Source organism: Emydura macquarii, unplaced genomic scaffold (genome assembly GCF_026122565.2).
Source record: "Emydura macquarii macquarii isolate MOO-44397 ecotype Brisbane River unplaced genomic scaffold, CSIRO-AGI_Emac_v2 contig_71, whole genome shotgun sequence".
In the NCBI taxonomy this organism is placed as follows: domain Eukaryota; kingdom Metazoa; phylum Chordata; order Testudines; family Chelidae; genus Emydura; species Emydura macquarii.
This window is the reverse complement of record NW_027130208.1, coordinates 3,734,369-3,748,022: the sequence shown is the minus strand read 5'-3', so window position 1 is coordinate 3,748,022 and position 13,654 is coordinate 3,734,369. Positions and strand designations below refer to the sequence as shown.

Genomic DNA, 13,654 nt, shown 5'->3' with positions numbered 1-13,654 from the left:
GCCACAGCATATGTATCACTGAGGATGTCAGAGGGACTTGTGTTCTGTGCAGGGGCTGGGGGGAATTTCACTCCAAACAACAAAGCAATCACAGTGCTAAGTACCAATGGAGGAGGGAGTGACAATGGTTTTCCTTGAAAATTAAAAAAGTAAAACGTTGGCACTTCTAAAAAATCAAGTTCTATTCACGGCCTCAGACTCATCACACTACTCAGACTAATTGAAGTGGAAAAGTATGACAGAAGACAGTTCGACAAGCAATTTTTATCACTGATTAAAGTATCTTTGTTTTGGTAATCAGTGAGACTGTGTTCAGGAGTAAGAATCTGTGCATGTGGTTGTCTTGGTAAGACCGGGCCTTCCTTCATCCTCTAGAGACACTAACCAGACCTAATCCTTGCTACATGTCGATTACAGCTACAGTAATTCCTATGGTCCTCAGCAATGAGCTATGCGACCTTTGATTTATTTTTTAAATTAGGTAGCTAGAGGCTGATTTCAAATAAGGTTATTTATAGTTATATGCAGTCAGATTTCTAAAAGGTGCTGACAAGCACTCACTAAACTCAGATACAAAATTTAAAAATAATAGTTAAACAAAACAAAACAAAACAAAAAGCCCCCAAATTGGTACAATATCAACAAAGGATTCTTACAGCCATCAAAGCCAAGACCACACTCACCACCCATCTTCTTCTGCTGGAAAACCTGGGCTAATACAGAGACTTGCTATATAAAGTCTCTAATCAAGCTAATCAAATCCAGGGTCCAAAGGACCTCTGAGTGGCAGAGGGAAAGTAATTGCAGGAGCTGACAACCTATCACTGAGAAGGTCCTGCCAACTCTTTGAAGGAGTGTTCTGCTAACTTCAACAGATCACAGTTAGAAATGAGCATTGTTTATAAACACCCAAACCACGTGTATACTTCTTGGTCAGCAAGAGAATATTAAGCAGGAAAAAAATATCCCCACTTAATTTTAAACAGAATTTTTTTTTTTTTTTTTTTTTTTTTTTACCTTGAAAGAGCATTGTCTGGCTGAAGTCACTACGCATGTCATTTCGGCAAACTGCTTGAACTCTGAACAGATAAAGGATGTCAGGTGAGACATGGCTAATGATGGCTTTCTGTTTAAAAGAAACAGATATTATTCAGATTTTCCCCCCCGAAGGGCTCTCCAGGATTAATCTGTAAAATATAGAACACTGTGCTAACATAGAACATAGGCTACATGTAAAGCAAGATTATTTCCAATGGGTGACATTAACTCCTCTGCAGAGGTCCAGCTGCTGGCCCATGCACTACGGACGCAGTTGGTCTTTAGCAGGATTTAAGTAGCACATAGACCTTGCGCTAGCTCTCTGCACAGGGAGAATTTCACCCATGATGCATTAGCTACCACAGTAACATACATGTTCGTTATTCTTCACGACTCAAAAAACTGCGAACTAGTTACTTGATCTTTTAAAAGTTAAAATAAACAATGTGGTGGGGGAGAAAAGGGAGTTTCCCACCAACCCCAATATGAACACAGACATACCAACCACCCTTGAATCTAGGCCAGCAGACATTTATTCTGCAATGAATAGCAGTGATGCTTGTGGCAATCTGCTGCATATGGTGGGGGCCCAGGGCTGGGAAATCACTCTCCAACCCACCATCACCATTACAATGCATGTATTTGAATATGCACATTTTTGCTCCAGAGAGGCTGAATAACCTCATTCACTCTGTGTGTGCTCCTTGGTTCCATTTTGCCAGCAATAGCCCATGCTTACTCCTCTCTGAGCCTTGCAGCAGAGGAAGTTAATCACACTGAGTATCAGTGTGGGTCATTTGCAAGGCCAGAAAATGAACAAAAGGAAGTATTTCTTCATACAATGCAAAGTCAACCTGTGGAACTCCTTGCTAGAGGATGTTGTGAAATCCAAGACTATAACGGGGTTCTAAAAGGGACTAGATAAGTTCATGGAGGATAGGTCCATCAATGGCTATTAGCCAGGAATTGCTGTTTGCCAGAAGCTGGAAATGGCCAACGAGATGGATCACTCGATGATTACCTGTTCTATTCATTCCCTCTGAAGCACCTGGCATTGGCCACTGTCAGAAGACAGGATACTGGGCTAGATGGATCACTGGTCTGACCCAGTAGTGCACTGAACATAAGAACAGCCATATTTTTTAGTGTAGTTCCTAATGTCTCAAGTAATTGGACTTTCCAATTCCTTCTGCCACAATACAGTATTTGGAAAGTAAATTATATTTCATTGTGAAAGGGTGTTTTCCTGCCATGCCTCTCTCTCAGACCTAATCTAAACTATAGCTGAATCCTTTACCTCCAACCTCATTTTCCAGAGCTGGGTTTATTGCAATTTACTTCAAGCTATCCCTTCATTTTATTCCCTGCATATTTAGTCATTTTTTTAATAAAAAAGACACTGTATTTGTGCCCAAATTGTTTCTGCTGATTAACGTATTCCTTCCTCATTACTGATTAAAAAAAATCTCCCTTAAGCATGTGAAGTTTTGACAAGGGGTTATAATACATCATATAACCTTCATAACCTTTGAGTGTCTTTCGATAGATTCCTCTCTGATTTCATGAAGCACATCACTCCCTAATGTGACCCAGATAACAATGTCTAGTGGGGAAATTGAAAATATAAATGGAAATGAAGTAAAAGATTCTTCATCTGAGGGAATAAGAGAAGTATTATTCTCCAACTGAGTGAATGGGCCCAGAGGACTGTGTATTTGGAAAAAAAACCCCAAAAAACAGTCATTAGGAATTTCTCTATGTGCATTTTCATGTGCATATACAATTACTGATTTCGTTATTCCAGAGGCTTCCTTTGAGTAACAATAAACCGAGGGCTTTCAAACCTGAATATATAACTTTGATTTTACATGCAAAGAATGTTAAAGACTAGTACAGTATATGCTTCCAGTTGGACAAGAATGACAAACAGATCCAACCCTAAATGGAGCTGATGGAATGGTATTTCTATCTACATCAAAACTGTTCTGCTGTTCCCTCTACTCATCAGCAGAGAAATCTAAGGGACACTTCCTTTTTCCCACTGCAGCCTGGGCCACTATATACTCAACTCCTAAGCCCTAATACTGCACTAACAGGGACAGTAACAATAGTCTTCAATGGGCCATTTACAATGGGAAGCACTAGTCCAGTAATAGATTTTACATGATCAGTCCTTACGGTAAGTTGAACATAAACCAAAAAGGTTTTCAGAGTGAGTGGCGCTAGTTCCCAAGCCAACTAGTTCTCAACAGCAGTATATGACAAAGTATGTGCCTACCCATTTCCCTGTATGCCCAGGTGAATGATAAATCCACACTCTGCTATACCGGGCGGTGTGCTACGTGGAATTCAAGTAGCACTGAGTGTGGGAAAAGCAATTCAATAAACTAACCTTTCATTGAAACGTAACAAGTGCTTTTGTACCCTACCTTCTCCTACTGAGGAAAGTATAGTGTAAGGCTAGCTTAAGAATAAGGTCAATTGCTGATGCTGTAGTTTTACCAGGTCCTTGTCACTGTCCTTGGTGAAAGTCTTCTCTTTTTCATCTTCATTTTTAGTCCAGCTGTAGGAGATCATGTAGTTCATAATGGGAGGGTGGTAGATGATCTCTGGTTGGTTCCAGGTTACCAGCAAGGCTGTTCTGTTCACAGGCTGCACTTTCATGTTGACTGGGGGAGTACTGCAAACTAAACAAAAGGGATCAAATATGAAGCTCAGCTGAAGAAGAGAGAGAGAAATCAAATAGGAGAATGATTGCATTTAACTTTAAAGAGCCAGATTTTTGACACCCTTACCCACACTCCATAATATCTCACTCTGTGTTACATTAAAACCAATGGGGTTTAAAACTACTTCCCGTTGCTTTCCTGTGCCAAGTGCAGGAAAGGGATGATAGACAATAGGGCCCATCTGTGGCCTTGGGCAAGTTGCTTAGGCCCAATTTTTATTTTTAAACAAATGTGCACAAAATCTCCACTCCCCGCATTTGCCCACACATCCCACCCTCTCTACACAGAGTTCTGCACCCCCCTCCTCCCCCCCCCAAGAGCTCACATGCACTTTTAAACCTTTGGGGCTTAATTTCCCTGCACAACTTTCCTGTACTACAACTTCCCGATGCATAAAACGGGGGCAATAATTCTTCCTGGCATCCCAGGGGGCTGTGAGAATTAGCTACTGTTTGCAATGCACTCTGAAGATGAGATGCCCTGTATCAGTGCTAAGTATTATTACTGGGACACAAAACGATTTCTTTTTCATGCCCACTAGTGCATAATCAAAGGGTATTTTATACTCTTCTTCCTAGGTTTCCCAGCAAAGCATGTAAATTGCTTGACATTCAAATGCCAGAAAAAGAAGAAAGAGCATGTCTGTAATAGGACAGCAGGCTCTTCGGTGGACACTTCCTAGCAGGTTGTGGGGGGAATTCCGTGTGGAACTGTCGACTGCCTCGCTCTGGAAGCTGTGCTTGTTCCATCCCACCTCAGTTATGAAGACGATGGAAGTTGCTCTTTGGCCAAAGTGAACTAGAATTTGAGGGGGCAAGGTCCGGGAGGGAAACCCTCAGAATGGCCTACCGTGAGGGAGAAACCTGGCCTGCACTTCAGTTATTTCTACTGCCACAAAAGAAGAGAACTGAGTCTGGGCAGTAACCCGGTGCACGCTCCATGCTGGTAAGGGGTAAGAACTCAACCCATTCAGAACGCCTCAAGAAAATATTTTTCAAGGAACTGAAACGTAAAGGCGTACTAATGGAGAACACTAGATGGCACTAATATGCTACCTATAAAGTACATACTGCTCTCCCGCCATAAGGGCTCTATATTTTTCCAAGCTTTAAAAGAGTCGTGATTAAAATATGTAATTCAGGGCAGATTCTCACACCCTCTTTCAAATATAAACCTTGAGGCACAAAGAATTGCATGCCACGATACCTCAATACATGCTGTAGGCAGTAAGGATCTGGCGTTTTCTCACAGGAGAGGCTCATGGTGTTACCCAGGCCACTAACACTGCACTGTTTTCAATATTATTCTCCCTGTTCCTACTTTCCATTACACGTTAAAACACACCTGTCTTAATTTTGCTCCCTGTGCGTACGCATACAAATATTTTACTCCTGAAGAGTCCCAGTTGCACTGAGGGAAAAAAAAAGTCTGTTCCCAGATCTGGGTTTCCACGTAGCGTGCTGCTGCATTATCATACACCCCTCGTTTAGAAATAAAAATGTGCTCCAAATGGATAAGCATGTGCATCTCCAGTATTTCCAGCTGTGATCCGTGTGTTAAATGTATCCTGTGCATTTGTGACCCATATTTTCCAAGAAAATGTGTGCAAAATGAGAGAACAGAATCTTGTTATCTTTTAGAGATACTTTTCTGAAGAATTTGACGTGTCATTGCCCCATTGGGTAGCAGTAGGCTTTCCTCCTGTAACAAACTGGCCAGTCTAACTCATGGCAGTCTCAGGCATACCTAACCAATTTACAAATGTCCTGATTACTTTTGAATGGAGGTGGCTAAAACTGCACCTTCTGCCACTTCCAGAAACCCCAGTTATGACACCACTGAATCACTGGTTCCCAAGACCCTCTCTTGCACTCGTGTCTCTCTCCTCTGAGCACCGAACTTGTTCCTCTCTCCCACTTATGCCCTGTTAATTTCCCTTCTGGGCAATTTTTCTGCAACTCAAGAACCTCTGGTAGGTTTCACTCTATCCAATGTCCAGGGAGCTGTCTAGTTCCCATCCAGAGAAAAGAGAGCACTCAGCCCACACAATCCCCTTAACTTCCACGGGCAACTCTCACCCCTTTCAATGGAGGTTTTCATACTGACTACTTATTTTAATAAATCATAACGAATATTTCAATAACACCTCTGCCATAAAAGTGTTATTCTCCAAAATACCGTCCTTGCTTTTCCATTCCATTCCATTCAAAGCCTATAGGAACTGGGAGCATCACAAGAGCAGAAGGCTCAGCTCTTGGGAGCGTGTATCAGCAGCAGCAAACCCACTGTCTAGTTAAGTAGTGGCTAATTCCAAAAGGAGCCCTATCCAGGCCTCCGTGGACAGAAGGATTGGTTTAAAAAGCAATTCTCCTGGTATCCTTCACATGAGACACAAAATAAAGGGACAACGGGTTAAACGGGTCCCAAATACTTGTAATGTCCCTTTAGCATTTGTTGACTCGTCATTTAGAGACTTGCGTGTAAGAATGTGACAGTGATCCTACAACCATTCTGGGTACGGAGCACCATTGATTCCAATGTTGTGCACATGAACCCCGATCCAGTTAAGCACAGTACATGACTTTAATCACCCCAACACCACCCTGGACGTCACCAACACGTGTTAAAATGCTCTGTTGGATGGGGCCATAGAATGGCTGGAAAAATCAGGCCCCCCCATCTGCTAAAAGGATACTGAATTCACACTGCTGCTCTTTCACAGTAAATAATATTCACAAAGTTTATGATTTAATAGGACTTGGTTCCAATTACTCTGAGGCAAAGGGAAGAATGTGTTATGATTAAGTTTTCTATTCAGCATCTATTTTGAGGGTTTCTGGATTGATAAATGGGCAAAAAAGTATTTTTTTCACTCTTTGTTTTAAAATGAAACATACAGTTTATTAATTTAACCAAACCTGTTCAGGACACAATGGAATAAAAAACATTTGATCTGATAATCCAATTTGACGATTTAACTAAAATAGATAATAATGTAGCAAATGTCTGAAAGGAGAGAAAAAGTACTTAATGATTTGACTGTCTATAAAACAATTCTCATTTTCTAGAGAGCTAGTTTTCCTTTCTATATTGTATGCGTCTTGCATTTTAGGAAGGAGAAGATTCAAAGATTCTGTTTTTTTAACAATATTTTAGGATGCTAAAGATCTCCCATTGATTTTGCATAGTGTACAGCTGAAGGACAAATACAAATGCAGAGAGGAGATGGAAAAAAATGTTTGCATGTTACTGTGGATTGAATCAGGATACACTGAAAAGAAACAAGATTTTTTTCAGGCTACATGAGAAAACAAGCCAGTGAATTGATGATTTCTTTAAAAAAAAAAAAAAAAGCCATTTGACATTGAAATCACGGATCTCAGCTATTTTTAGACAAAATATTACCATGGCTCTCTTTCAGGTTCAGCCATTATTATTATTTGTATTACCATAGCACCTAAAAGCCCCAGTCCTGGACCCGGACCCTACTATGCTAGGCACTGTGTGACACAGAACAAAAAATGTTCTCTGCCCCAAAGAGCTTACAATCTAAGCATACGACTAGAGACAGAGAGTTGGGGAATACAAGGTAACAATTAGACAGCACTGGTCAGCCTGATAGGCTGCGATAAACAGGCATTAGGTCTTGGGATTGTTAAAACACAAAACCACCTTTTCATTTCAGGGCAAATTTATCTTATTTGGCCACACATCACCATAGTATCTGAGCACCTCACAGTCTATAATGCAACACCCCGCGAGGCACAGGCAGTGTTGTTATCCACAATTTACAGAAGGGGAACCGAGGCACAGGGAGGTTAAGTGACATGCCCAAGGTCATACAGGAAGTCTGTAGTGAAGCAGGGAACTGAAGCCAGGTCTTCTAAGTTCTCAGCTAGCACCCTAACAGCTGGACCATCCTTCCTGCTGTTGCACCAGCCCGAGAACAAACCGATACAATGGCTGCCTTCTGTACCTTCTGCAAAAGGGCTATAGGGGCAGGATGACCTGGGGCTGATCTAAGGGAAGGAGCTCTGAGTGCACTGTCCTGCTCTGAACTGCAACCACCTCAGCTGACGTCCAACTGACAGCAGCATTCCTGGTGGTTGGCTGGGGACCACTACACTGCAGATCTGGGAGTCATCTCTGGGAGAAACGACGCATACGGCTGGCCTCCTTCCCCCAGCTTTCCCTGAACTTTTCCCTGCCTTCCCCTTTCATTCACAGGGTGAGTTCTGCAAATGTCCTCTGTCTACCTTTACACATCACCTCAGCACAGCTTGACACTATGCTTAGTCCACAGCACCATCCAGGTCAATGACACAACAGAGAATTATTTCCTTCATGTTAAAAAAGATGCTCCCCATAGCAGGAATGAGGCACTGATGTAATGCCTATTGACTGCGTGCCTAATGTCCTATGACTATTTATATGACATACTTGATCATTCAGTGTGGTAGAAAGGTTTTAGCAGCCTAAATTTGGAATGGACACCTTATTCACAGGTAGTGACACATGCAGTTCTACCCTGATAACATTTCTATACCACACGGCACCAGCCTGCTATTTGCTGACACCAGCTATGTTACCGAAAAACTATTTAAGGAATGTTTTAAAACTTGTGTTGACTCTATTTCTTGCAACCCTTCCTCTTGTAAAGCCAGATGCCTTATACTTAGTTTTGGAGGAATCTGACTTATTTTTTTAATGATTTCATCAGATAATATAAATGTTTATTTTTAAGCATTTGTTTTTATTTATTTAAGTTTCCAGAGCTTTTTTGCCCCCGATCTTTATCAATTTAATTTTTCATTGTTGGGGGAAATTAGGTCTGTGTGTGTGTGTCAGACAATAGGGAGGTCAGACAATAATTTAATGACAGTATATGCTGAGATTCAAAAAGTTTAAGCTTTAACCATTAAACACAAGTTGTCAACATCATGTGTCAAAATATAGAAAGCAAACAGTCTTAAATCAAACTCTAATACGTTCTCAGGCGGGATTTTTCTTAACTTTGTCTGTAAATTTGGATCATCAATGGAAAGTGTGTGTGTGTGTTGTATGATTAAATCAATGTTTATAGATTTTTACCAATAAAAATCGAATCCTTCCAAGGTTGCTTGTACTATGAATCCAACTGTACAGGGCTAAAAGGGATCCATCAAAACCTAAAAATGTTCTAGGTTATCTTTTCTATGCATAAAATTATCACCACTTTAAAATCCATTATTTCTAAATGTGCTGTGTCCTCTTTTGGGAAACTCCCTTCCCAAAGACATAAACTGCTGTTTCTATTCCTGCAGAACCGAGACAGACGGCATGTTAAAGATAAGACATTTTTGTGCATAGAAAAGCAGGGGCTGGTGAAGGACACAATCTTGCCCGTGTAAGGACGGGGAGTCCTTGTTAAGGGGACTTTTGAAGAAAATTCACAAGTGGATGGAGGAGGAAAGGAAACATTTCTGAATCAAGATGAAAAAGATAAAAAACAGTAAGTGAGCTGAAGTTGCTCAGAGGTTTGTTATGTTAGAATAAATCCCGAGGAGATGGATTAGTGGACAGAGAGCAAGTGAAGTGCTATAAGGTGAGGGATACATTCATGATCACATGGCTCTGCAATTTAGAATCTAGATATTACCTCTTCCAAAGTGGCATGTTATACATATATGACTATCAATAAACACACGTCTGCTTCCGGGTCACTGATAACTCAGAAGAAAATAATCTCGAATGCTTATGTATCAATGTCCTAACAGATTAAGCACAAGATTGGGTATTAGCTGGCGTCTGCTACACACAAAGGAACAGCATGACTGGCACCTTATGCACCTGTCCACAGTGTGTAGGAAAAAACACTGTGTGATCATTGGGGACTTCAATTTGAGTGACATATGCTGGAGGTCTCATGCTGCCAGAACTAAAACATACTTGGAATTTCTAAACATTATAGATGACAATTTCCTAAACTCAAGAAGTGTGCATCCAACATGGGGGAATTTTATAATAGGGCTCATCTGACAGATAAAGAGGAACTGATCACAGAACTAAAAAGTAATAGTAACTTAGGTACAAGTGATCATGACTTGATCAGATTGATAAAGTGCAAACTAGGAATTATGTTATAACACTTTAAACTAAGATGGCCTTCTTCCTTGACTGTGGGATTGGGACATCTGTTAAAAACCAACCTGGTTTAGAGAAGAAGTGAAGGCAATTATACAAAATTAAAAAATTATGTAAAAAAATGGAAGAAAAGGGAAGTTGATAGTAATGAATATAAGACAGAAGCTAAGAATTGTAGAAAATTGATAAGGGAAGCAAAGGGACATGAGGAAAAATCTATGGCTGGCAGAATTAAGGTCAATAAGGAGGAGTTTTTTAAAGTACATTTGAAACAAAAAGAATCCAACAATGGTATTGGTCCATTACTAGATGGAAATGGTAGAATTATCCATAATAATAAAGAAAAGCCGGAAGTGCTCAATAAATATTTCTGATCTGTATTTGAAGAAAAAACAGATGATGTAGTCATATCATAAAACACGCTTCCCATCCCACTAGTATTCTGAGAGGATGATAAACAGTAGCTACTACACATTTTTAAATCAGCAGGTTCAGATAACTTGCATTCAAAAGTTTTAAAAGTGCTGGCCAAGGAGCTTGCTGGACCATTAATGCTGCTTTCCAATAAGCCTTGAAACACTGGGAAAGTTCTTAAAGACTGGAAGAAAGCTAATGTTGTGCTAATATTTAAAAAGGGTAAAAAGGATGACCTAGGTAGTTATAGGCATGTCAGTCTGACAGCGATCACAGGCAAGAAATGAAGTGACTGAAACAGGACTTGATTAATAAAGAATTAATGGAGGATTATATAATTAATGCCAATCAGCATGGGCTTATGGAAAATCGATCCTGTCAAACTAACTTGATTTTTTTTTTATGAGATTACAAGTTTGCTTAATAAAGATAATAGCGTTGATGCAATATACTTAGTACTGCATGACATTTTGATTAAAAAAATAAGAAAGATATAAAATGAACATGGCACACATTAAATGGACTAGAAGATGGCTAGGTCTCAAACTGTAAGTGTAAACGGGCAATCAGCATTGAATGAGTGTGTTGACAGGGGGACCCACAGGGATCAGCTCTTGGCCCTATGCTATTTAATGTTTTTATTAATAAACTGGAAGGAAACACAAAATCATCACTGACACAGTTTGCAGATGACACAAAAATTGGGGCAGTGGTAAATAATGAAGAGGACAGGTCACTGACTCAGAGCATCTGGATCGCTTGGTAAGTTGGGCTCAAGCAAATATGCATTTTAATATGGCTAAATGTATAAATGTATACAGCTAGGATCAAAGAACGTGGGACATACTTACAGAACGGGGGACTCTCTCTTGGGAAGCAGTGACTCTGAAAAAGATTTGGGGGTTATGGTGGACAATCAGCTAAACATGAGCTCCTAATGTGATGCTGTCACCCAAGGGCTAATGCAATCCTTAGATGCAAAACCAGGGGATTCTCAAGTAGATGTAGAATGGTTATTTTACCTCTGTATGTGGCATTGATGCGACCACAGCTCGAATACTGTGTCCAGTTCTGGCATCCACAATTCAAGAGGGAAGTTGATAATTTGGAAATGGTTCAAAGAAGAGCCAGGAGCATGATTAAAGGATTGGAAAATACGCTTTCGAATGACAGACTGAAAGAGCTCAGTCTATTTAGCTTAACAAAGAAAAGGGGAGACTGGATTACAGTCTATACGTATTTACATGGGGAACACATATTTAATAACAGGCTCATCAGTCTAGCAGAGAAAGGTATAACAGTCCAATGGCTGGAAGTTGAAACTAGACAAATTTAAACTGGAATAAAGTGTCAATTTTTAATAGTGAGAGTAATTAACCATCAGAACAACTTATCAAGGGTTGCGGTGGACTCTCCATCACTGCCATTTTCATTTTCTAAAAGATCGGTTCTAGGAATTATTTTGGGGCAGTTCTCTATACAGGAGATAAGACTAGATGACCACAATGGTCTCTTCTGGCCTTGAAACGTCTGAATCTGTCTATTCACACCCACAAGCGATAGTAATATATATATATATATGCAGACAGAGATAGATAAGTAGTCTTACACACACATTTTTGGGACAAATTCAAAAACCTCATTGCATGGGGAGGATACTTCCTGGTCCAACTTTCAAATGAAGAGCGGGGAGGGAGATGTCAGGCGCTTGGGCCCGTCTACCCCTCAGAAGAGCCCTACCCAGAATTGGAAGGGCTGTGAGCCAAAAACGTAGTCAGTGTAGAAGGCCAGCAGGCTACCACTTGAAGACTTTTGCCCTCCCATAAGATAGACAGCCCAGGTAGGTGTATGGTGGGGACAAAGGCGGATTAAGACATAGGTACTGTCGGCCCACGCCTAGGGTATGGGCTCAGGAGTCAGGTGAATATACCAGAACTTGGACTTGCATTTATATGCAAGGCTCGGATCTGTAGTTAGAGAAAAACCTTGAAAGTGGAGCAGAGCATGACTGACGCAGCGATGTCTGCCGGAGTTGGCGGCGAGCTGGAGACAGTAGCTTGGAAAGAAAGAACTGCCCCATGAATCGCAGCGGGGGGCTCTGGCTGTGGCAGGAAGGGAAGTGCAGCAGACCCAATGCTTCCCCCCGCAACACCCACACTGAAGCAAATATTTTCCTAGGGGACATAGGGGCTCTCGGGGAGGGGAGGGGGATCCCTCTGCAACCCGCACTCTAAGGAAGGAGCAAAGCCAGGGAATCTGTGTTCCAGGGTGCCTAGAGCCCTGCTTTGCCTTGATCCAGTTCTGGGTGGGGAAGCCCTGGGCCTAGAGGAAGAAAGGGTGGCCTACTCAGCAAAGGTGTCTCTTGTCCTTCCCTCCCCAGAAGGCTGGAAAAGGGGGTGAGAGAGGAAGCTCCTGGGGAGTAGGAGGGGTGGTTCTTTTCTTCTCTCCCTCGTGTCTGAGAGGAAAGGGAGTGGCCGATCGGCAGGACAGACAGAGCTGCTGCTGCTGCCGTCATAGCAGAACAGCAGACGGATCTATCAGAAGGTTTGTTCTGATTTCTGACTGGCCTGATCACAATATTGCTGTCTGTGTTATCTGACCAATAGTTTCGACCTCGCGCTCTGAGCAGGGGAAACATCTGCAAACAACATAGAAATCCAGGCCATTTTAAAGACTAACCAAAGAGTGGACCCCTGTATTCTGTCTCCTAACAACCCTTTCCCTCCAACTTTAAAGAGCCCAGGCAATATATCAAAATGTGTCAATCTCAGTAAAACACACACTGCAAACACCAAAGCCACACACACTGCACATATTAGACCAAGTGTATCATGACCAGGGAAGTAATAAAAGACCAGATTCTGCTTCCTTGCATTGACATAACTCAGGAATAAGTCAACAGAAATCACCAGTATATAACTGGGGTGAGATGAGAATGAGACCCATAGAAAACACCACCATTCTTTTGGCTATCTGATTCGTTCTCTGTCTGGGAATGGTGGGTTGCCTACACTAAGAACAAGAGACAGGTTATGAGGACCATACACAGAGGAAACACAGGCTTGAATACATGAAAGGGCTCTAAGAGGCAGATTTACAGCATCTCTACCACTTTTCTTTTATCAAATGTCTGAACCACTTAGCTTATGTTTTAGTTTATATTGTTAAGTGCTGTGATCCTTGCAAGTGCCATTATTAATACATACGAATAATTACTTTTAAAGAGAGACACACTTTTATCCTTTACCTTTGTCTGTACTTTGCTAGCAGGCATTTAAAGGCTACACAGTGCACAGTACTTGCAAATATTTGTGTTGATCTACTTCAATCCACAGACAGAATGTAGCTAG

At 41.3% G+C, this 13,654-nt stretch overlaps 1 protein-coding gene across 3 annotated transcripts in view; it reads right to left on the bottom strand.

Annotated features, from left to right (window-relative positions):
* The window catches only part of PTPRG (protein tyrosine phosphatase receptor type G), a 532,225-nt gene that overhangs the window by 102,814 nt on the left and 415,757 nt on the right, over window positions 1-13,654 (bottom strand). For all 3 annotated transcript variants that reach the window (XM_067541509.1, XM_067541517.1, XM_067541525.1), the window contains exons 9-10: window positions 3,541-3,725; window positions 1,018-1,126 (exon numbers count right to left, since the gene is read on the bottom strand). In XM_067541509.1, coding sequence (XP_067397610.1) covers window positions 1,018-1,126; window positions 3,541-3,725 — 294 coding nt within the window. The remainder of the gene's footprint in view (window positions 1-1,017; window positions 1,127-3,540; window positions 3,726-13,654) is intronic.